This window comes from Euprymna scolopes, chromosome 21 (assembly GCF_053919585.1).
Source record: "Euprymna scolopes isolate OS-2025 chromosome 21, ASM5391958v1, whole genome shotgun sequence".
In the NCBI taxonomy this organism is placed as follows: domain Eukaryota; kingdom Metazoa; phylum Mollusca; class Cephalopoda; order Sepiida; family Sepiolidae; genus Euprymna; species Euprymna scolopes.
In genome coordinates, this window is record NC_136502.1 from 100,598,011 (window position 1) to 100,622,644 (window position 24,634).

Here is a 24,634-nt window from a genome sequence, read left to right on the forward strand (position 1 = left end):
CGGCTCACAACTTCAACTTTTTATATCACATATAAATCATAATATCTACGAGTTAACAACGGAGGTCACCCCTCTATTTAATTTGTTTGACTTTGAAAAGATAAATATTCAATATTTTTCACTCGCCGCATGTGGATTAGGCTTTTTCGTATAATAAAAGCGACACTAATTCTGCAATCAGCTTTGAACAATGTGGAAATATTTTCCTTATATCAGACAATTGCTATTTAATTTGGACAATCCCCTTTTTATGGGGAGCTGGTTTCCCCCCGCCCCAAACATCTTGGGAAAATAAAAATAAAAAAGCGTTCCCGCAGTAAATAAAATACTGTCCTACAGTCAAAGTTGACCTCATTAAGTCATTAAAACGTGCACCTGCCAATTCTAAATAATTAAATAAATTCAAACGTGTTTCCGTTAGCATTTCGCGGTGGCCCAATGGTTAATGTCGCACGTTTGTTTGTTTTTTCACACTTTAATTCCCAACTTCGCTTCAAGGGTTCGGGTTCGATCCTCATACTTACCTACCAAAACTTTTTTTTTTATTTCCTCCCCAGTTTTGATTTACCTAAAACCACACCCACCTCCAAACACCCCGGCAACGCCAGGTACCCCCCGCTAGTTAATATTCATTTTGTTAGAATTAAGTTATGTATAATGGATAGATTGTTGATATATTATAGGAAGTAACAAATATGAATACATTTTAAGCATTAAATTTCTTTAGATTAATGAATCATATTAATATTAAGTTTATGATTTGTGTATTTTTATTTCTTAAAACTTATACATTAAGATAGCAGGGTTAATCTAAAGAAATTAGGGTTGAAACATGGGTAAAAACTTTTAAGGTTAATAAGAAATTGATATTCTAGTATTCTAGTAAAGAATATCAACAATTAAATATAAGACTGCCTTGTTTAATCATCAGAGTGATTACAAAAATTGTTAGATTAAGATAATACATATTAAAACTAGGGGTGTATATTATTACAAGTTTTACTATTTACTAGTAATGGTTATGGATACTAATAATATCATGAAGTGTGACATCTATAATTCCAGTTAATGAAAGATTAGTTGGGTTGATACACATCTTTTTAAACCATTGGTAAATTATAATAAGTGTTAAACAATGTGTAGGTTTTGTAAAATACAATAATATTCAAGTAAAGGGAAAATATTAGTAGAGAATTAAGAGAAGATTCTATCAATTTACTAATGAGGGCATGCGCACACACACACACACACACACATATATATATATATATATATATATATATATATATATATATATATATATATATATATGATTATATTGATACCATGGGGTTTAATTTGTGGAAATAAGTGAGATTGATTAAAACTGTGGGGTATTATTCAAAGCAGCAATAAATTTAAGTTTATTTAAAGTAAAACAATTAATACTAAAAGGAGAGTTGTGTTATAAAGTTAGATCTCATAATTACTTTTACTTTACAATGTTTAAGTTGGTGAGAAGGTGATTTTTTTATGATGCCTACAATTTATGGAGTTTTTTATTGGGCAGCTTATCCCTATCTTTAAATATTGTAATATAATTGCTCAACAATGCACAAATAACAAGGTCAGTTTGAGAGAAACGGGTTTTAAAAAAATAAATAAAAAAAGCCTTCCAAATTTTTTTTTCTTCTTTTCATTAAAAGGATTTTCTGGATGAGATCTTGTTAGATTGAAACAGTAGTTTTATTGTCGCAGAAAATGGTGATTTTATTTACCTAAATTGAATAATATATATATATATATATATATCAAGGACAATTGTCATTGAGATGGAATGATTCTCAGTTGAAAATTGAATTTTATGAGAATGAAGAATTATTGTTGAAATTGACTAAGTTAAAATATGTGTGGGGGTGACAGGACCGGAGTTTCTTGACATTGGATTTAAAGTATATATTGGATATTTTCCCATAGTAACAGTTTTGCACTAATAGAAAATACCATTTTTATTCTACTTTTCTCCAAAGTGTGGATTACTCTAGAATTTCTCATCTAAGGATTATCTTGCATGTGAGTAAGTTATAACCACTTTCAGAGAAGAAGTCTACATAAATACTGTGGTTCTTGTAAACAATCTACATTAATTTTTCAAACTTATTTCTTTTTAATTTTTTCTAAATGAAACAAACTTTATCACTTTCAGTTTGGACATCTTAAAGGGATCAGCTAGAATGTACTGTTGTCTTAACTGAAGATGTATTTTTGACTTTAATGTATATTCTGCACAGTATTCTTAGAATTAATGTATATTCTGCACAGTATTCTTAGAATTAATGTATATTCTGCACAGTATTCTTAGAATTAATGTATATTCTGCACAGTATTCTTAGAATTAATGTATATTCTGCACAGTATTCTTAGAATTAATGTATATTCTGCACAGTATTCTTAGAAAAATTGTGCATCTTTTAGTCTCTTATATTTCTCATCAGCACCAAAATATATGGCCATTTTTTTTTTGCTTATTATCTATTGAGAAAATATTTGTTTTTATTCCTAATAACTTTTAATATCATTATTATCTAAGTATGAAGAAATAGTTTTCTTTTTCAAATGATCTTGTTTTTAATTCAGTTTTTAGAGGAGCTCTCACATATAGATTTTGTTCATATATATGCTCAAATTTAAAATAGCATTTTTATCATTTGTTTTTTTTTCTTCTCTCGTAATTAAAAACCTACTAATGATGCAATGCTTGTAAAAATTATCAAGATTTGTATACAGTATACCCTCACTTATTTGCAGTTTCCCATAGACTCTTAATTGTATACTGGACTAGCATCAAAACATTATCAAAGCGAATGCTTGATAAACAGTGTTTCCAATTAAGAAATTTTCCCACTAGATCTGGAGATTTTGTGAGGAATATAGTGGGTAAATTTTGAATCTAACAGCTAACAATTTTTTCTCTCTAAAGTCTGGAGATTTCATTTGGCAGTAAGGTTTGAAGAATTTCAAACTCTACCAAAAAATGTCCTCATACACTTCTTTTTGATTAAAATATTGTTGCAGTATAAAATTAATACGTGTTTACATTATCATTACTACATTGTTATTATATTAATGAGTAAGAAACTGTTTGGGAAGTATTTATTATTATGTTGACGTTTTAAAACTGCATCCAGTATTCGTGATTTTCACTATTTGCATGAGGAGTAAAGAATGTAGTAACCCTTGCAAATTGCAAGAGAATACTATATTTGCTTTGTCAATTTCAATGAATTTTAAGTGGTTGCTGATATATATATATTTGCTTGTACAACTAAATTATGTATTGATGAACAAATCTTGCAACAAGATTTTCATTTTATCATCAAATGTAAAACTTTGATACAAAAATCATCAAATGAAAACTTATTTTTCATTTGATGATAGATAAAAAACACATTGGCTGAAATATTGAAGCACCTCAACACGAACGATTGAGGAAATAAGATGATTAGAATTTAATTACTTTATAATATTGAATCAAGTGACAAGTTTATTTTTTTACTTTTTGTGGAAATATTAAAATAGAATGGAAAGAAATGAAAAAAAATGATTTTTGAAATCATTTTGTACACAATTCCATAAAATACAAAGCAATATCACAAAAAGATTTAAGAATAACTTATTTTGATTCTCAAATTTTTGAGCAAGATGAATATAAAATGTTCGTATTTTGTTCAAAGTTAAGCTTTCATTATATTTATTGTAGCTTACTAATTGTCTTGACTAAATTGCTTATAGAATAAAATCTTATGAAATAAACTTAAACTTTTTTTTTTATTTCTCATAAATGATGTTAAAATAGTTTTGCTGTCATCATTGCTATTAGACGATTTCATAGATTGTTTCACAGAACTAAATCTAAATTTTCATTCTAATTACAGTACTCATTAAAAAGAGTATATACATTTTCTAACATTAAACAAAATATTTTCCTTTTTAAACATTTTAGTAAAACTCCAGTTAATCATGTTCGTGGAGTAAAGAAAAATTCTATTATAAAATACACTTTTTCTGTTGGCATATTTTTTTGATATTCTTGATAATTTTTTGAAAATTTTCAAACAATTCAAGCTATGAAATCTTCAGTACAGTTAATTGCTACCACAGATTCTTTTTTGAGATTGTGTACATAATGTGGTGACCGCGGACTTTTACTCACTGATTTTTCTTTTTCCCAACTTAACATCATGGCAAGAAGGGGGGGGGGGGAAGAAAAAAATGTACAAAATTCTTAAGAAGGAGCATAACTTCGAAATATATAAATTTTAAACAAATAAATATTTGTTTATGTTTCATAATATTGCTGTGTAATTTTGCTTTCAAATGTACCTCATGTGTTGGTTTTTTTTTTTTTTTTTTTTTTTTTTGCAATAATATTTTAAATATTTGGTAAATATATGTATGCAAATATATTGATATTTCTTATAATTTGCTTAAAACAGCCATTTTATGGTTTAAACATTGTTTTTTTATTCTCTTTCAATTCATTCCTCAAATAAAAAATAATTTCAAAAAAGAAATTAAAAGAAATTGCATTTTCTATGATTATTCGTTTTTTTAATGTCAGTAGTTTTATACTGCATTGAAGTGTATTTGGATTGTTCAAAGTACTGTTCACATCTTGGTTGTTCTCACAACGTTTCGAGCGTCATAACCTCTGACCTTCTTCAGATGTATCTTCACAATGTTATTGGTGAATGATAAAAAAGAATGGCTTTTTTTGTTTACTTTTTTCTAACAAACCCTAGTTGTTAGAATTCAAATTGCATTGAAATGGTTTATCCATTGAAAGATAAGGTTATGAAAATGTATTTCATAACCTTATCTTTCATTTGCCAAAATTTTGTTACAATTAGATTATTTTATTAATTTTATGACTTTTTCTTTGGTTAGAAACTTTATCATTTTTCTTTTTTTTTTATGATTTCAGAGAGATGATTGATAAGCAGGTAATGCCGGCAGACGATGTCAAGATGCTGTCCCCTGACCGGTGTGCACATATCCATGGGCCCCCTGCTGCAGTAGTGATGACTTCTGCCAGTCACTCTGCCACCGTTGCCTCCTCCTCCTCCTCTTCCACTTCAGCATCAGCATCAACATCTGCCACTACTTCATCCACCTCTTCATCAGCTTCATCATCATCGTCATCATCATCATCGTCATCATCATCATCGGGTAATCCACAGACTCCAACTTCCACTACATTGGAGATGGCTGATATCCAGTCCACAGGCGGAAATGGAGGAGTGCAACTGGCCAGTACTTCGGCTGGAGAAACGGTACTAACTGCTGACTTCAAGAAAAAGCACGAAAATGTGATTGCAGGTGGGTGAATACAAATATTATTCATAATAAAAACGAATACTTCAGCAATAAATGCTAACTTTGTACCATCCATTCATTTAGACATGATGTTTAAAAAGTTTCAATGATTGATCATATTAGATACTCTTAGATTTCACATAATGAATTAACTCATTCTTATATAAGCAAATATTATTAAATGCAGCGGAGACACTTTGCGTTAATATTCTTTTTTTTTTATATATAATTTTTCGATTTTCCATATAATCTTTTTGAAACGTTCCTAATTTATTTCCAAAACATTTTAATTCAAACAATTGTTTCTGCTCATTTTATAATAATCTTAATAACAAAACTTGATGCTTTTTAAAAAGCTTCATCAATGAATTTTTTTTTTACCATAAAAATTAAACGAAAGAAACATCAAAATAAAATCGTTAACATTCCAAATTGTTCTTTTTGTTTGATTTATGGGTCTTTTCTTTTTTTGGGGGGTTATTTTACAGATCACTGGGAATTTTTTTAGATTGTTCTGCATGTAAACGTCAAAAAAAAGATGACATAAAAAAGAATTTGTAATACAAGTTTTGGCATTTACCTATATGTAGGTAAAGGATGTAACTAAAAAAAGAATTCTCATTGATCGGCACAAATAAAAAGACACAAATAAGTTAATGAAGAGATTAATTCTAAATATTAATGGTTCTGTTCTTTTGTTTTGAATTTGTTTCAAAAAGACATTTACTAAATTATTTCGAGCTCTAATAATGTATACAATAATGACCTATGAACTTTTGTATGAATTTAAAAGATATATAACTTATCGCAAGTAAACTAAATAGGCTGATGACTTCTTTTTGGAATGAAACAAAAATTTCTGTGTAGTTTCTGTTTATCTTCTACATAATACGTTTTCAGACTTTTTCGTATGGGCACTTTTATTGATTATACACACATGAAACTCTAGTTCCCTTCAAAGTATTCTCTTCCAGCTTCAATGAACTTGTACCGTTCCAACAACTTCTGGAAGGTCCTATAGAAAGTTCTATGGTTCAATGACACTTGTTACAACCTTTTTCATCTTCTCATTTGTCTCATAACGGCAGCCTCTAAGGTTTTCCTTGAGCTTAGGGAATAATCAAAAGTCACAAGGAGCAAGGTTAGGACTATAGGGAGGGTGAGAACTGGTGCGTTGTCCTGGTGGAAATGCTACCGACCCAATTTAAAAAGTGCTGGCCTCTTCCGACGGAATCTTTTTCTGAACTCCCTTAAAACTTCAACATAGTATTCCTTGTTGACTGTCTGTTCAGTAGGAACCCAGTGCATGTAGATGATGCCTGTGCTGTCAAAAAAAATGATCATCGTAAGTTTTTGGGTGGATTTGCTCTGTCTGGTCTTCTTGGATCTGGGAAAGCCAGCATGTTTTTACTAGGAACTTTGTCTCTGGGTTATAGTAATAGATCCAGCTTTCATCATAGGTCACTAAAGCATCAAGAACTTCGAAATCTAAATTGATCAGTGCGACCATTTCGCTGCTGTCATGACAATCTCTTTCTTTTTTATCTTCTCTGAGCACCCTTGGAACAAACTTTGCGCAAATCTTTTGCATCTTCAGTTCCTCGTGAATAATTGTGTGTACAGTTCCCACACTGACATCAAACTGTGCGCTTATTGTCTCACTAGACACACAACGGTCTTTATCCACAAAATTCTTTATTTGGCCAATCAACTCTGGTGTTTTAACTTCCTTACCCCGTCCACACCTTTCACGAACTTCCCGTCTTACTTGAATCTCTTATGCCACTCAAAAACTGATGCTCGATTCATGCAAGCTGATCCAAATGTAGTCTGAAGCATTCCAAAGGGTCCTGTGGCATTTTTTCTGAGTTTAAAACAGAATTTTATTGCATATTGTTCTTCTAAAGTGTCTTCATGTCCCGATAGCATTTTTGAAATTCACCAACTTAAACTATCAGGCCTTAGTAGGGCGTATTCCAATTCCTGCTCTAGCTGTTAATTTGGATCTGAAATCATAAAAACTGGTCAGTCATCTCATAAGATGTATAGTAATAGTATACTGAATAAGAGTATACAACAATTTTAAATGCCTTTACAAAAAAAGTCTGGAAGTTTATTGCAGGCACCTCGTATATTTATAGGTTTTGCTATAATTCTTATTGTTCAGAAATATATTGATTCATTCAATGAAAAACAAATTTGAACAATTAGAGTTGGGTGTACTATTTTAACATTGTGAACAAAATTCTTATAGCTTGGCCGAAAATTTTCTTGAATCATTGATAATTGATAATAAGTTCACCAGGCGGTTGCTCCTCATAAAGCATCAGTATTTAGACAGCTCAATCATTTTCCAGAAATTAGAGACAGCCCAATAGAAGAAAATTTATTAACATCAACTAATGAAAACAAAACATGAAAATCAGCTAGCTTAAAAAACATTGCCATAAGCTTTTTCATCAAAATTAAAGTCGATGAAGAAGATTTGATAGAACGAATCAAAACTTATGATATGAACACTTTATGGAAACTAGCTTGAGCAAAAAAGTGATAGCAGTTGCGTTTTCGCTTATTATAAACTAGCGGGGGGGGGTACCCGGCATTGCCCAGGTGTTTGGAGATGTGTGTGGTTTTGGGTAAATCAAAACACCCAGGTTTTTGTGTCGGGGGGTGGGGGGTAAAATAAAAAAAAAAGTTTTGGTAGGTAAGTATGAGGATCGAACCCGAACCCTTGAGGCAAAGTTGGAAATTAAAGTGTGAAAAAAAAAAGCGCGACGTTAACCACTGGGCCACCACGGAAACACGTTTGAATTTATTTAATTATTTAGAATTGGCATACACAAAAAGCGAACATACATACTCACATTTTCGCTTTTATATATATATATATAGATGGAGAGAATCCTGTTTTTGTTTTTTTTTTGGTGGGGGCGGAGCTATTACAATAATATCTTAAGGAAACTGAAAAATTGCATTGGTGAGAAAATTACCCAGCACATTTTATACACTGCACATTTCTTTCATTTCAACAATGGACCTGCATATACTTTAAGAATGACAAGAACTGTTTTATGAGAATTTAATTTGGAAAACATTGCGTCAATAAGCATAATCTTTCATTTTCAGATTTTGTGTTCTCCAAATTTAAAGAATATATCCTTTCAGATAGAGCTAACAAATAATAATTTTCACCTTAAAGACTTAAATAACTTCTACTTTGTGTATGTTTTGTTTTTCTTAACTGGTTTATTCGTTATTGTTATGCAACCTCATTTCTCATGATTGCTTAATGTTTTCGTTGTTTTCACAGGTAGTAGTAGTAGTAGTAGTACAGGCAGCTCTACAAGATTGTGTCAGGTTTGCGATGACAATGCATCAGGTTTTCATTACGGCGTATGGTCGTGTGAGGGTTGTAAGGCTTTCTTTAAACGAAGTATCCAAGGTGAGTCATTGATATTTTGTTTTTATTTAATGCATTTAAGATTAATAGTATTGTTTGTATAAAAGAATGTATTTTATACCTTGAAAATAATATTCCATGTAGAAGTTTCATTCATATTCAATATATTCTTTTCTATCATATTTCCAATAGTCTATTGTTGATATGACGATTTTTTTATCTTAAATGGTTTCACTTGATTTTAAAGAATCGAAACAGAGTAAAAATAAAAATAGTTTGCATTTTACTTATCAGATTAATTCCCATGAAATTAGCTGCAAAATTTCATACCCCGAGAAGAAGAGTTGGTGCAAGTTAGGGAGCCATAGAAATTATGGTTTTTGTAGAACTCTGGAAACTTCCTCACTTTTATTTTTTTTATCACTTTACTTAAAATGTTGACATAAAATATATCCAGCTGTTTCTAACAGTAATAACTATTTTTTCAAGTTAGTGCAGATATGCTTAATCTGATTAAAATACCAACAAACTTGCAATCTTGTTTAGCATGAAAATTTGTTTCTAAAAAATATGACTTATTGAATAAATTAAGATTGCATCAAAGTTGGATAATTGTCCAAACTAATCTTGTACTACCAACAAAGATGAGGTGATTTCCATAACAGTAAACTCGATGACATTATTAATATGCTGTGCATTCTTTTCCACAATCATTTTGTTATTTGCCTTGATATTTAACTTCATTTAGGAGAATTTTCTTGGTGTTTACAGAATGCATAAATGACTATAAATTACAGGTTAAATAGTTTTTTTAAAGTGAAGAAATAAAAAATTGGCTGGTGAAAGGAATACAATGATATAAATAATTAAGAGAGAGAGGAGGGTCTACCATGACATCATAATGTATTTGGACTTTGCATTCCTTGTAAAAATCTTGATTATCAACTAATGTCAAAGTTATATATATAACTAGCAAGGGGTACCCGGCGTTGCCCGGGTGTTTGTAGGTGTGTGTAGGGGGGGGGAGTAATAACCCTGTTTAAATATTACAAAAAAAAAAAAAACGATATTAAAAAAATCGGGGAAAAAAAAAAAAAAAATCCAAAATAGCAAAAAGCAGAGAAAAAAATTGGCATAAATAACCCTGTCGGATTGAACTCTTAAGATAACTTCGAAATGTCGAAATCTTAAGATAACAACGCTGTGTGTGTGGGGGGGGGGGGTAAACTAAAGAATAAGCGAAGTAATAACGCTGTTTAAATTAAAAAAAACGTTGCCCGGGTGTTTAAAGGTGTAAAAGAAAAAAAAAAGTTTTGGTAGGTAGGTAGGCTTGAACCTGAAGCTTCGAGGCTAAGGCGAAAAAAAAAATCTTGACACGTTACCCCTACTCTAAAGAGCCACACAACTGAGAAAGGATAAAATTAAACCTTTAAAAACACTTGCATGTGATTTCAACTCACGTCAACGTTTTCTAGGTCAAACATGACGTCATTGTCGTAGTAGCAGGAGGAGACAAAATGAAGGAACAATTTTTTCGTCACACCTCCTGGTAGAAAAGGGTCTGGTTGAGGGTGAAGGAATTAATGTTTTTGGCCAATTTTTCAATATTTATCGGCCAAACGTTCAAACTTGAAAATGATACCTATCATGAAAATCCGTCGCCTCTGTCGAAAGTTTTTGCGAGATATACAAACAAACATGCATACACACACAAATTTTCGCTTTTATATATATAGATGTATCAAATCCATGTGTGATCTTGTAGGTTATAAAACTAATATTTTTCATGGTCTTTACATCTACATCATTTTTTTATGTTCTTCGTTTGTGGAATCTTTTGTGACACTTAATATACAAGCCTTCTAGACCTCTTTCTCACAACTTGCTCTGAACTGTGTTCAGCTTTGGTTCCATCTCAACTTGGATCTCCCGATCACTCAGTTGTATCAGTTAAGATAAAAATGAAATACAATAACTCCCCAGATGTACCTCTCCATCGTACAGTATATCGATACTCTATGGCTGACTGGGATAGCTTCCGCACATTTATATCAGATCTACCTCTGTGTACCATGTTTAAAAAGGATGTGTCCTCTATAGTATCAGACCTGACAGAATGGTTAATTGTAGGTATAGACCGTTTCATACTCTCAAAAAAATTTCAACAAAAACCTTACAGCCAGCTGTGATTCTCTCCGGAATGTGCTGCTGCCATTGCGCATAGAAATCACTTTTTCCATTGCTTCCAAGATAATAGATGTACTGAGACTAAAGCCGTTTTCAGAACTGCCAGCAACCACTGTAAGAAAGTAATAAAGAACGCAAGAGAGTTGTATGCTCAGTCCGTCAAGTCTAAAGTAGCTGAGCAGCGGCTTGGTTCCCATAGGTTTTGGCAAATAGCAAACAGAATCCTTAACAGAAACGTGTGCTCTATCTCAACTCTCATCAATGGACCTGAGGTAATCTCATCAGTGTCAGACAAAGCCAAACTCTTTGCCAAGAACTTTGCAGCTAATTCTAACTTTTGCGACCAAGGTTGCCAACCTCCAATATTTCCTCCTGTATCAGAAAACATGCTATGTGATATACAAATATTTGTACGTGATGTTGCCAAGCTAATCAAAAACCTTGATTCCAGTAAAGCAACTGCCGCTGACAGCATTCCAATTATAGTGCTCAAGACTTCAACCAGAACTTGCGCCCATCCTTACAAAACTCCCATCACCCTGGAAAATCTTATCAATATACCCCGTATTAGTAAGTTGCTGCAATCTGTGTTAAATGGAGAAGTAATCAACCTTCGTAGTGACACACAATATGGTTTCCGTTCTACTAGATCTACAGCAGATGTCCTTACAGTTATATCTCATAGGATTAGCGAATCTCTCGACGGAGGCTACCTTTCTAGGGCAATTGCTCTTGACATATCAAAGGCCTTTGATAGAGTATGGCATAAAGGTTTACTTCACAAGATCTCCAGCTATGGTATAGCTAGAAATGTCTTCTCAATTATTTCTCTCTGATAGGTTCATAAGATTAGTGATTGATGGGCAGAAATCAGAAGCTCTTAGTATTAATGCTGGAGTCCCTCAGGGGTCCATCTCGGGCCCAACTCTCTCTCTGATCTATATTAATGATCTTCCAAATCACATCCTTATTTATTCGTAGACATTTATGCTGATGACACTACTATCTATGGTAGCATATCTAAGACCGTAAACGACCAAGTTCTCTCTGATTCTCTCTCCTCTGATCTTGAGCAAGTGGTACAATGGGGAAAGAGGTGGCTTGTTACTTTTAATGCATCTAAAACCAAGCTTTTATGTTTACATCATCAACGCTCCGATCCCCATCTGGCATTAATTGAAATGAATGGCTATCGTCTTGGGGAGGCCTCATGTTTTTACAAGCTTCTGGGCTTGACCTTTACTCCTGATCTTAAATAGAACACATACATTAAATCCGTTGCCAAGGCCGCTGGAAAAATGGCCAGTAGATATCTCACTGCTGATGCAATTCTCTATCTATATAAGAGCCAGGTATGTCCAAGGATGGAGTACTGTTGCCACATTTGGGCAGGAGCTGCTAGAAAGGACTTATCCTGCCTTGATAGAGTTCAAAATAGACTTCGTAGCCTTGTGGGGGATGTCCTTTCCTCTTCCCTGCAACCTCTTTCTCACAGAAGAGACGTTGCGAGTTTGTCTCTGCTTTATCGTTATTTTCATGGCAGGTGCTCAGCTGAGCTCCATTCTATGGTCCCCCCCCCCTCGCCAAACTTTCACAAGAAACACCCGTCTAGCAGAAAACACTATCACTAGTTTCCCCCACTCTTTATCTGTGCCTAAACCTAAGCGTAGATTCCATGAACAAAGCTTCTTTCTTAGAACTGCACGCCTATTGAATTGTCTTCCATTTTTCTGCTTTCCAGCTGACTACAATATTGTCTTCAAGTAAACAAGTTTTTGATGAGCCGTTCCATATAAGTTAACAAATTTACCGAATCTTCATTACTAACGATTACTATATTGTCCAATTTCTACTGTACACTCTTTAACCCTTATCCTCGAGTGGCCTCTGGGCCTTGATGAGTAGTGATGCCTATGTAAAAAAAAAAAAACAAAAAAAAAAACACTTAGACAATCTATTTTAGTTGCTTTTATTATGATATAACACCAAACATGACAAGTGGTGTTTTCATGTTTATCTAATGCTTTTTAATGTACATCAATTATTTTAAATCAGCTTCTGTTTGTATGAAAAGAAAATTGAAACTAAATACCCTTCCAAGTTCCTACGCACAAAATTTGACAGTCTTTAGTATTAGTCCTTTATTTTTTAGTATTAAATAAAATGGGGGGGGGGGGATAACTGGGTAGGGTTGGAAAGTGTTTATGAAATTCAATAATGATTTAAGTAATTAAAAAAAAAAGGATATAACCAAGAAAGAAAAGTGTGCATTGCTTACAACACATTTTAGTCATTAACAAAACAGATAATGAATTGCATTGGACAATTGCATTTTTTACCAAAATACTTTTTTTTTTTTATAAGACTTTTTAAAATGAACTATTGTTAGATTTTAATCACCTTTTTATTCATTCATAAATTAATTTATTAAATAGGTTTTGTGTTAAAAATTTCATAGATAAATGAACTTTAAAAAAAAAAAACGGATATCAAATTTAAAGAGAATAACACTGAGAAAAAAAACCCAAATAATTGACACCAACATTTTTTTTATGTTATGAATTTCAGTAACTGCAAAACATAATTTAAAGTTGAAATTGGCTGCATTGAAGTCAAAGTTGACACTTGTATCTCTAACCCACTGTTAGAATTGGTAAAAATGCTGATGTACCAAAATGAAAATCTGTTAAATTTATAGGGAACATTGTTCTGACCACCTGGAATAATCAGATGTGTAAACTCTCATGAGGATCATATGGCTGAGTCAAGATTCTGCACGACTTTAAAAAAAAGAAAAGGGTTTGGGTTAAAAACATCCAACCCTTCTGCAGATGTATGAAATAATTTTTAAATCATTCTGCCAACTTGGTCCTACTCCAAATTAATGCAACTGCTGCAAAAGAATTTCTAACTTTCAACTAAGAAAACAAATCTTCCTTCAAATCCCTACAGTATAAAAAAATAATCACCTAAAAAAGAGCAAGTAACACTATCATTATTCCAATTCAAAAGGCTTTCTTAAGAAACCCAGGAATCTCCCACAGAAAGACGATCACAATCTTCAACAACACTACAAATATGTAGATAATTTATCAGACAGGAGAGCATTTTACAGAAATATTGCAATAGCAAAATGCTGTGTGTGTAAAAAACTGAACACCAAACATGAGTAACAAACAAAAGAATCAGTTTGTGTAGAACAGTTCTAAGGATATTTTTTTTAACAGACAATATTTAATTTGCTAGATAAATCAAAGAAAGGGTTACAGGTCAATAGAATTAGCAAAAAAGTTTAAAAATGTAGCAAAAATGTGTTAGCAAGTTAAATTCTTTGAAAAATCGGGAAATGATAAGGAACATTTTTGGATAGACACAAACAACAACAACAAATCAGTGCTTCAATATTACTGAGACATTTGTAAAAGCTTCAGTCAAAAATGCCAACAAAATTTTTTAATCATTCAGTATCATATGCCAATCTATATCTATATTTGCTATGTTGAAATAGATATAGATTGGCATATGATACTATGTAGAAATAGATATAGATTGGCATATGATACTATGTTGAAATAGATATAGATCGGCATATGATACTATGTTGAAATAGATATAGATGGGCATATGATACTATGTAGAAATAGAATGGAACACGTATATCAAATCTGTTGCCAAGGCCGCTGGAAAAATGGTGGGATCTTTCTATCGATCCAGTAGATATCTCACTGCTGATGCTATTCTCTATCTATATAAGAGCCAGGTACGTCCAAGGATGGAATACTGTTGCCACATCTGGGCAGGAGCTGCTAGAAAGGACTTGGCCTGCCTTGATAGAGTTCAAAATAGACTTCGTAGCCTCGTAGGAGATGTCCTTTTCTCCTCCTTACAACCTCTATCTCACAGAAGAGATGTTGCGAGTTTGTCTCTGATGTATCGTTATTTTCATGGAAAGTGTTCAACTGAGCTTCAATCTATGGTCCCCCCTCGCCAAACTTTCACAAGAAACACTCGTCTAGCTGTAAACACTATCAATAATTTCCCCCACTCTTTATCTGTGCCTAAACCTAAACATAGATTCCATGAACAAAGCTTCTTTCTTAGAACCGCACGACTGTGGAATTGTCTTCCGTTTTCCTGCTTTCCGGCTGACTACAATATGGTTGTGTTCAAGTCTAAGGTAAATAAGTTCTTGATGAGCCGTTCCATATAAGTTAAATTTACCAAATTTTCATTACTAATGATTACTATATTGACCAACTTCTACTATACACTCTTTAACCCTTATCCTTGAGTGGCCTCTTGGCCTTGATAATGTGGTGATGCCTTTGTAAAAAAAAAAAAAAAAAAAAAGATATAGATTAGCATATGATACTATGTAGAAATAGATATAGATAGGCATATGATACTATGTTGAAATAGATATAGATCAGCATATGATACTATGTAGAAATAGATATAGATAGGCATATGATACTATGTAGAAATAGATATAGATAGGCATATGATACTATGTTGAAATAGATATAGATCAGCATATGATACTATGTAGAAATAGATATAGATCGGCATATGATACTATGTAGAAATAGATATAGATTGGCATATGATACTATGTAGAAATAGATATAGATAGGCATATGATACTATGTTGAAATAGATATAGATAGGCATATGATACTATGTAGAAATATTTTATTATGAAAGATTTGTGCAATCTCCATCTTCACAGTTTACATTATTTGAAAGTTTGTGTTTTATTTCATTTTTTTGATATGAAAAATGATAGGGTCCCACAAGGTACTTTATTGTCTATAAGTTTAGTCAGAGTGAACAGATCTTTATATGTGGAAGATTGTCTAATACAGATGGAAATATATAGGCGTCATTAAGTGCTGACTATAACAAAGCTTAAAGCAAATCAATAAATGGACAACAGAAATTCTAAAGCAAAAACTAAATGTGTCCAGTTTGGAAAATTATACAATGGATATCTTAAAAATTGAAAGGATATAAATCTGAGTTGTAGGTGAATATAAATTTTTGTTGGCAATATTCAATAGGGAATTGGTCTTTATTCTTCACTCCAAATGTATAAATCTCAAACATAATAGAAAATTGTAATTTCTGTGTGATATCCAACACAAAGTAGATAGTGAATCAAAACACACAATTAAAATTATATAGATCACTCATTAGAGTATAACTGAATTAGAACAATTTAGTATACAAACTGTAAGACCCCAAATATATTTAGCAGAACACCACCAGTTGAGAGGTTTTATGCAGAGGTTATTGAAACAATTTTAATATTAGAGGTGATAGATTATTTCATCTTTAATTAAAATCATACCCATCTAATGCTGCCAAAGAAGGTAGTTTCTAAAATCTAGGGAATTATTCTAAAGGAGTTTTAAAATCTATTCATTATGAGTAGGAAACCCTTAATGAAAATTGATAATCAATGATCATATCACATATCCCATTGAACCAGTAGTGACTCAATTCTGCATACTCCACAAAACAAAAGCCCATCTTGTAATTCTCAAAAAGAAATTTCAGGAAGTTCAAGACAAATATCTCAGGCATCCGCACATCTACATGGCCAGAGGATCAATGCAAGAAAAATACGAAATTTAAAAAAAGCCTGAAACAATAAGTATTTTTTGCATGGGTTGCACAAGGATTATATATTCTTACTTAAAGAAGAACAACATAACTATGAATGTAGCCTGTCTACCAGACTGTACATGCAATAAAACAGGTTTTCATTGAATGCATTCATATTCATCTATACTCTGCAATGGAAACATTTTAAAACATAAACAAAATTTAAAAAAATGGAATAAAAAACATGTTATGATGTCCTTATAAGCAATTGGTTTATGAAATAAAATCAGATCTGACAAGTGGAAAAATCAAAACATGATTAAAGTATATAAATACAAGTTAACATTTGAATAACCCTAAAAATATTAGTAAAAGTGTTGATTTTGTTAAATGATTAAAAAAAAAAATGTTGATTTTCTATCAAACCAAATAACCAAGCAATCCTCTTAACTAACTCTCATAAGAAGCAGATTATTATAAAGAAAACATTTACTAAAGCTTTTACAAACACAAGCACATCTCCTATTATCTACTCCATCCACAGAGACTAAAAGGTATGGTATAATTTAGGGAAGCCAACACCCTCTGGCCTATAAAGAGTGCTTGAGCACCTCTGTTAGCATTCCTCGGTAGGGGCACCTAAGGTGATTGACAATAAATTAACTTTTTCTCAGTGAAGGTAAAGCGTGCAAGGGTGGACCTCTTAGATTTGAATAGAACCACATCTCTGATAGCAATAAAACCAGTTGGACGGAGTTGTATCATAATTGTAATTTTATCACTGTATGATTTTACTTTCAATTTGAATGCTCTTCAATGTTAGATAAAAGAATATTCAAAAAGTTTTGTTGGATGAAGCAAGTTATTCCTGAATCTAAAGAAAAAGAATGAACAAGTCGTTTGATCTTTGTCAGGTTTGAGAGTTTCTTCTCTCTTTTTGACAGGTCCTGTTGACTATGTATGTCCAGCAACTAACACCTGCACCATTGATAAACATCGACGTAAAAGTTGTCAGGCATGTCGACTACGCAAATGTTACGAAGTTGGTATGAACAAAGGTAACGATTTTTTTAATCTGGTTTAAAAATTTTGTGGACTTATCTTTATTTCATAAAAGTTAATAAAGACAAAAAATATTTGATAAGTAAACAAGAATTATTTGTGCAGAAATAACATTCAATCTCAGTGAAAGCTTCCATTAGAAATTGTGTTGAAACAAGTAGAGCAACATTAACTGCCGTCATTCATTCAAAATGCTTGTTCCATATCGATATTAAATGATCATGCTTTACATTGTAGACCACCTAAAACGCAGCAATCAGTTAATGGCGATCTGCTTCTAGCATGCATCACAAACAAAATGGCAGCAAATAAGAGAAATTAAGTCCTTCACAAAACGTTTCAAAAGAAAAAATGAAGATGATAATTTATTTTCTCTTTTTTCTTTTGTTTCACTATTTAAGAAAATTTTCATATAAAATGATTTATGTGAACTGTTTCCATAATATAGTTTATATGTGAATTGTTTTGAATAATTGCTAATGATGCTTTGTCTTCGCAACAAATAACAGCGTGGTTCTATTAGTCTAATAGATATGGATGCAGGATATGGCTTTGGCTTTGCTAAGTCTAAATCATAAAATTTTGTATTATGAAATAATGCTATTTAAAAATTGTTAAAATACTGAATTATCAATTATCTTCAACTGTTCACGTTAGGTATTGTGTTTTATTGTTAATATTATTAAGTACTAGCTAATATACCATGAAAAAGAAACGAAATTAAACAAACCATAAAGAACATCATTTTTGTAATGTGTGTTAATTATTCTGCTTCTTGATCATTCATGTTTTCTAATTTACTTTTTTGTATGCTTAGAATTTGTAAGCAACTATAAAGTCAGAGTGAATCGTCCTGGATAAAAAAAAAATTGGTCCAGATATTGAAATTAGTCTTCATTGTGTATATATTAAACCAGTGAATTCTTAATGAACTCATCAAATCAATATTAAAAAGTTTCCCTCTTTTGGTAAATGGCTAAAAGTATGTTTGGATTTTGTCTACCATTTAAAATGCTGACCAATAAATTTTGATTTCATCTTTGTTCATATTTCCTTTTATTCTATCTCCAGATTTCTTTTATTTAAGCCTTTATACTCTTCACTTCACTTATGTTTCTATTAACAGGTAGTCAAAGGAAAGAAAGGAAAAACAGCTCGAACCAAAGCAAAGCGAAACGCAGTAGTGCAGACTTCTCTGACTCTACAGTTAACTCAACCAGTGGCAACCAACCAGCTAAGGTGAGACTTGTCTGCTCTATCTTATTCTTTTCTTTCTTTCTGGCTTCATTTCTCTCTTACATTCTCTCCCTTGTGCTTCACATATCTCTCTCTCTCTCTCTCCATTTCTCTCCTCCTCTCTTTTGTTTTATTTATCTCTCTCTTTATCACACTTTACATGTCCTTTCTCTCTTTAACAGAATCAACTCCATAAACTATAGTAAAAAGTGATATTCTGCTTAATGCCAAATGTAGAATGCAATAGACAATTTGTGAACAGCTAAAAGCAAAATGCTATACATGCATATAAAAACAATCAAATGATAAGAAAAAAATGACAAGAAATATGGCATGAAATTACAATCAGCACTATCGTTTTCTAGGTACTTAGCTGTAGGGATTGCATAGTCATAGTAGATGGTGTACAACTTATTTCCAACTGTGCTTTCTGGTAAACATGTTCTCAGGATTTGCTGCTGCATTTGATATTCAACTTTTTACAGATCGTCCAATAGAGATATTTACACAATTCATTGTGGCATGTTCTATCATATAATAACCGTCCTTTATAGAACCTTACATTAGGATTCAGGTGGCTCACACTCTCTACTTCTGTGTGGCAGAACTTGCACTTGTTGTCATTGCTGAGACCATTTTATTTAAAGTATTTGTCATCAAGCCTTGATCAGGGCAACCATTATAGTCTTCTCCTGATCATAGCCAGTTTATAGAGCCTTCCTTATCTATATAGTTCTGAATTCACCCAAAAAATACTTGGTATGCTGTTGGTTGAGACATTCTTTTAGTTTCTTTGCAATGGAGTTCTTGTATTTTTATTGATTCTTTTGGCCTATTTCTGTTGTAGAGTTGTATTCTGCAGTATGGAAATCAACATGCAGTAGAACACAAATTCTGAATGGCATAATTAACTTTCTTGAAAAAATCAACATCCAAACAAGAATGTAAATCCGTCCGCCTACAATATGTTAACTCCTCTTCCTCCTCCATAAACTGATGGTGTTCCTTAACAGAAATGGTACTTTCAACAGATAACTTTTATAATGTATACAATATAATAAAATGACTGCAGAAATTCCCCTCTGGACCAAAGTATCATAGGTTTGCAACAACAGATATATACAAATTCAATACATTCAAACCACTATTTTATGTAGCTTTCAAACACCATTTTAGATACATTCCATCGTGATAATAGAATGCTACATTGTATCCTACGAGCAACACCATCACAATCGCAACATCTTTAGAGGAAGGAGTCCCTATTTTTCTCTCTAAATATTTAGTCCTACCACTGCTACCAGTTGTTATCAGAACCAATTCTACATGTTCCACAAATTCTCTGATTACACCGACCGTAACTGGCTAATACATATATAGACCTACTATAATTTTTCGAATTTTTGATTCATAAATAATAAAGGTTCCCTTGCCAAAGTCCATCCATTCTGATTAGCTGAGCTTTGAAAATTCTCATATTCCAGAATCCAGTTCTTCGCTTCATAAAAAAAACATTAAAATATGACGTGACTAAGAGACATTACGTCTTCATCAAAACAATTGAACAGCCCTTGTGATCAATTTTTTTATACTATTAAGCACACTGCGTGTAGATTGGTGATGTTTCAAACTGACACATTTCATATAAATTTATATATTGAAGCGTTTAGCTGCCCAATATTTGCTTCTTTTATATTAAGACTAACGAGAGTACCTGGCATTGCCCGGGTGTGTGGAGGTGTAGTAAGGAACCAGGGGCGGAGATAAAAAAAGTGGTAGATCAGGGGGATCAAAACAACAGTAGGCAGTTTGGGTGGAGAAAGGGGTTAAAAAAAAAAGTAGTAGTGGACAAGCAGGCTCAAACCCTTAATGTGAAGGAGGAAAAACAAAAAAAACTAACGTCTTAGCTGATGTTTCCGTCTCGCAACCGGAAGTTGAAAGCGTTGAAATTAAGCGTAGTCCATCCAACGGAGACGATGACTTGCGAAAATGTGGACGAAAAAAAGCAACCCCTCCTTGTAAAAAATGGCCAATTTGAAAGTGAAGGAATGAATGTTTTTGGCCAATTTTTTGATATTTGTTGTCCAAAGGATCAAGCTTCAAAATGATACTGATCTCATGAAGATCCATCGCATCAGTCGAAAGTTTTTGCCAGACATACAAACACACACACGCGCACGCATTTTGTCTTTTATATAATAGATAGCGGGAGGCACCCGGCGTTGCCCGGGTGTTTGGAGGTGTGTGTTGGTGGGGGGGGGGGGCTAGATTAAAACAACCCTGTTAAAAAAAAAACAAAAAAAAAAACGTTGGCCGGTTGTTTGGAGGTGTAAAAGAAAAAAAATAGTTTTAATATAAAGGTAGGCTTGAACCTAGCGGAAGCTAGTTTCTGTTTTCCCCGCTACGCGCCGATCAAACAATGAAAAAAAAAACACAAAAAAAACTAACATAAGGCAAACGAACGATGAAAACAGAAAACCGAACAATGGCTTAAATAAGCCTGTTTCGATATTAAAATTTTAAAAATCCGTGGGTACCCGGGTGTTTTTGGATGTCGCTAAGAATAAGCAAAGTAAAAAAAAAAAAAAAAGCAGAAAAACGAACGTTACTTGAAAAATGACTTAAATAACACTAGTTCAATATTTAAATTTAAAAAATCGAAAAAAAAAAAAGAAAAGAAAAACATCTCACACCACGATTCGAACCCAAAACATTTAGATAATGAACCAAGGCCTTAACCAACTGAGCTAACGTGACGTACATGAAATTTGTTCGGTTTTTCAACTATTTAAAGTAAATCAGGTCACGACGTCATCTGACACATGCTTAGAATCGGTCATTGTCACGAGAGGACCGTTTTTAATTTCTTTTTATTTCGGACTACTAGTCTCATCTTTATTAGTTGTTTTTCATCTTTTATTGGATTGTTTATTCACAGCGTTTCGGCCAACTAATTCCTCTGGCCTTCGTCAGATAGACGAATAAAGATGAGACTAGTAGTCCGAAATAAAAATAAATTAATATATATAATGCTCATCTCAAAAATGAATTCCAATTAAGGAATAATATATATAGGACCGTTTTTGTTGCCCAGTTGAGGGTGAAGAAATTGATGTTTTTAGTCAATTTTTCAATATTGTCATCCGAGTGTCAAGCTTCAAAACGATACCAATCTCGTGAAAATCCATCGCCTCTGTCAAAAGTTTTAGACATACATACATACGTACATACATACATACATTTAAACAGACAAGTGAGATTTATTTCTCCCGAAAAACAAACAAAAAAAAATTAAAAATATATGAAGTTTATTTGTAAATTATTTTTTCTTTTCCTTGTTATTGAACAACATTTATAGGTTTTCCAGTATTATGATAATGCATATCACATGTAAAATTGTCATCGACAAATACTTTTTATGTAATTATGTTATGCTTTTTGACAGTCAGCCAAACAATGCACTTGCATGCATTGTTGTTGTTGGGTAAGACTATTTGTTATACATTTACAGATTACCTGAAAACCTATAATTGTCATCAAATTAAGGTGAATGTGAAAAGCAGTAAGAAACAACCAATTTAACTTTTTTGGAACTTTGAATATTACTTTTATTAATGATATATGGTTATATTGAAGATGTTACTCTGGACTAAATTGAAGAACTTAGCTCCCAGATGTTTGTTTTTTATTATTATGCCAGAAAAAAATACGGAAGTTTATTGAATGAAATAAAACAAACTTATTTTTTTGCCAACAATTTTATTTCCACAACATATTTCTTTTAATAAAATTCCGTAATTTTTTTTCATAATTAATCGTAATAAAAAAGATGTGATTATTTAGAAGCTAAACTCTTTTATGTATAAATATGAATAATGCGGTGAGAAATAACCAATTTAACATTTTGATCCTTGAACATTACCTTTATTAATGCTATATGGATAATACGGCTGTATTGAAGATATATAACTCTGAATTAAATTGAAGAGGTTAGCTCCCAAATATTTGCGTTTTTTTTTATTATTATTATTATTATGCCAAAAATAAAATATGGAAGTTTATTTAATTAAATAAAACAAACTTATTTTTGGAAGCTAAACTCTTCCATATATATATATATATATATATATGAAATGCGTCATTTAAAACATCACCAATCTACACAAGCACACAAAAAAATAGGAATAATGATGTGTAAAATACATAAATATTTATATATTTACACACACTTTTTTCAATTTGCTTTCTTTCTTTGTGAAAATCTGGCTATAGTTATCAATTTGGCCTTTATTCTGAAAGATTTGGCTTTAAATATTTAGTAGAGTATGGCAAGCCAATTAAGGTCAGCTATTGGACATGTTTATCCTTTTAGAATCTTTAAAACACATATAACTTTCAGATTGCAAAATAATGATAAAAGAAAAAAAGAATTGGACCTGAACAGTGCTGCCCCTACTATTTAGATTTTTTTATTTTTCACTTATTCGTGAATTTTTCAGGCGATTATCATCGCTTACACACATATATAGAATTATAACGTTCTACTACAGTGAACACCAACATTTTTGGCCATTCCCATTGTTAATGCTGCATTTAGCATTTAGATTTTTCCTGTTCAATTTTTCAATTATAGATTACATGCTTAGCTTTCACATTACCAAAATACCTTGGAAGAAATTGTATACACCTTACCAACAGTAAAGGGAAAAATTTAATGGGTAGGGGCAGCATTAATGACTGATGTGGAAAAAAGTGTGTGCTCCGTTTATTACAATGTTATCATTACAAATTGATCCCTGACTTTTTTAAATCCTTTTGGAGGGGGGGGGGCTTGAGGTGGCAACTCTTTCTTAGAACCTTTTAGATGCTACCCAGATTATAATATCTATGATTTACGAAAGGGGGGTGGTGTGTGTCTTTTATTTGGGTGACTTTTACACGCTATTTTCGTGATATTTTTTATTCTCTGCATGTTTCTTTGGCTTTGTCATATATAAGCAAAACTGAACTGTAGCAAAATTAGTCTCCCTGGCACTCGTGCTCGGGATGTCCGGAAAGCAATGAAGTTTGATCAATGCAGCCAAAATTCATCATATCAGACAATTGCTATTCATTACCACACTCCCCTTTAAATGGGGAGCTGGTTTTCCCAAAACATCTTGGGGGAAACAAACAAGATATGCAGAAACTGGCTTACAGCCAAAGTTAAGTGCGTTTCATTCCCTATGGCGTGATGGTTGACCTCATTTAATTCACGCACCTGTCACATCACTTTTTAATCATTTGACTTTTTACTCGTTTCATTTCACACATTTTTAGTTCTCTGCCAGCATAGCGTGATAAGTTATCAGCCTATTAACCTTAAGGGTTCGGGTTCGAGCCCACCTACCTACCAAAACTTTTTTTCTTTTACACCTCCAAACATTCGGGCAACACCAGGTACTCCCACTAGTCTATATATATATATATATATATATATAAAAGACAAAATGTGTGTGGACATTTTATGTATGTCTGATAAAGGCTTTTTCGCCGGGCTTACGATTTGCAAACACATGTCACGTCTAGATTTACATCGACTTTTACAAAATTCTTTCTATTTCGGCTGGCCTCGTGTGTGTTCAGCTTTTTTGTATAAAACCAAAACTAATCTGAAGTGAAGGTGTGGTTCTCGGCCTGATACAGGGAAAACCTCTTATATCAGACAATTGCTATTCAATTTGGACAATCCCCTTTTTATGGGGAGCTGTCCCCCCTCCCCAAACATAAACAAACATGAAAAAACTG

At 32.4% G+C, this 24,634-nt stretch overlaps 1 protein-coding gene across 9 annotated transcripts in view; it reads left to right on the forward strand.

Annotated features, from left to right (window-relative positions):
- LOC145242626 (uncharacterized) overlaps window positions 1–24,634 on the forward strand; it is a 377,218-nt gene that overhangs the window by 343,324 nt on the left and 9,260 nt on the right. For all 9 annotated transcript variants that reach the window (XM_080105747.1, XM_080105741.1, XM_080105740.1 and 6 more), the window contains 4 exons: window positions 4,964–5,358; window positions 8,666–8,797; window positions 17,494–17,607; window positions 18,738–18,850. In XM_080105747.1, the coding sequence (XP_079961873.1) occupies window positions 4,964–5,358; window positions 8,666–8,797; window positions 17,494–17,607; window positions 18,738–18,850 (754 nt within the window). The remainder of the gene's footprint in view (window positions 1–4,963; window positions 5,359–8,665; window positions 8,798–17,493; window positions 17,608–18,737; window positions 18,851–24,634) is intronic.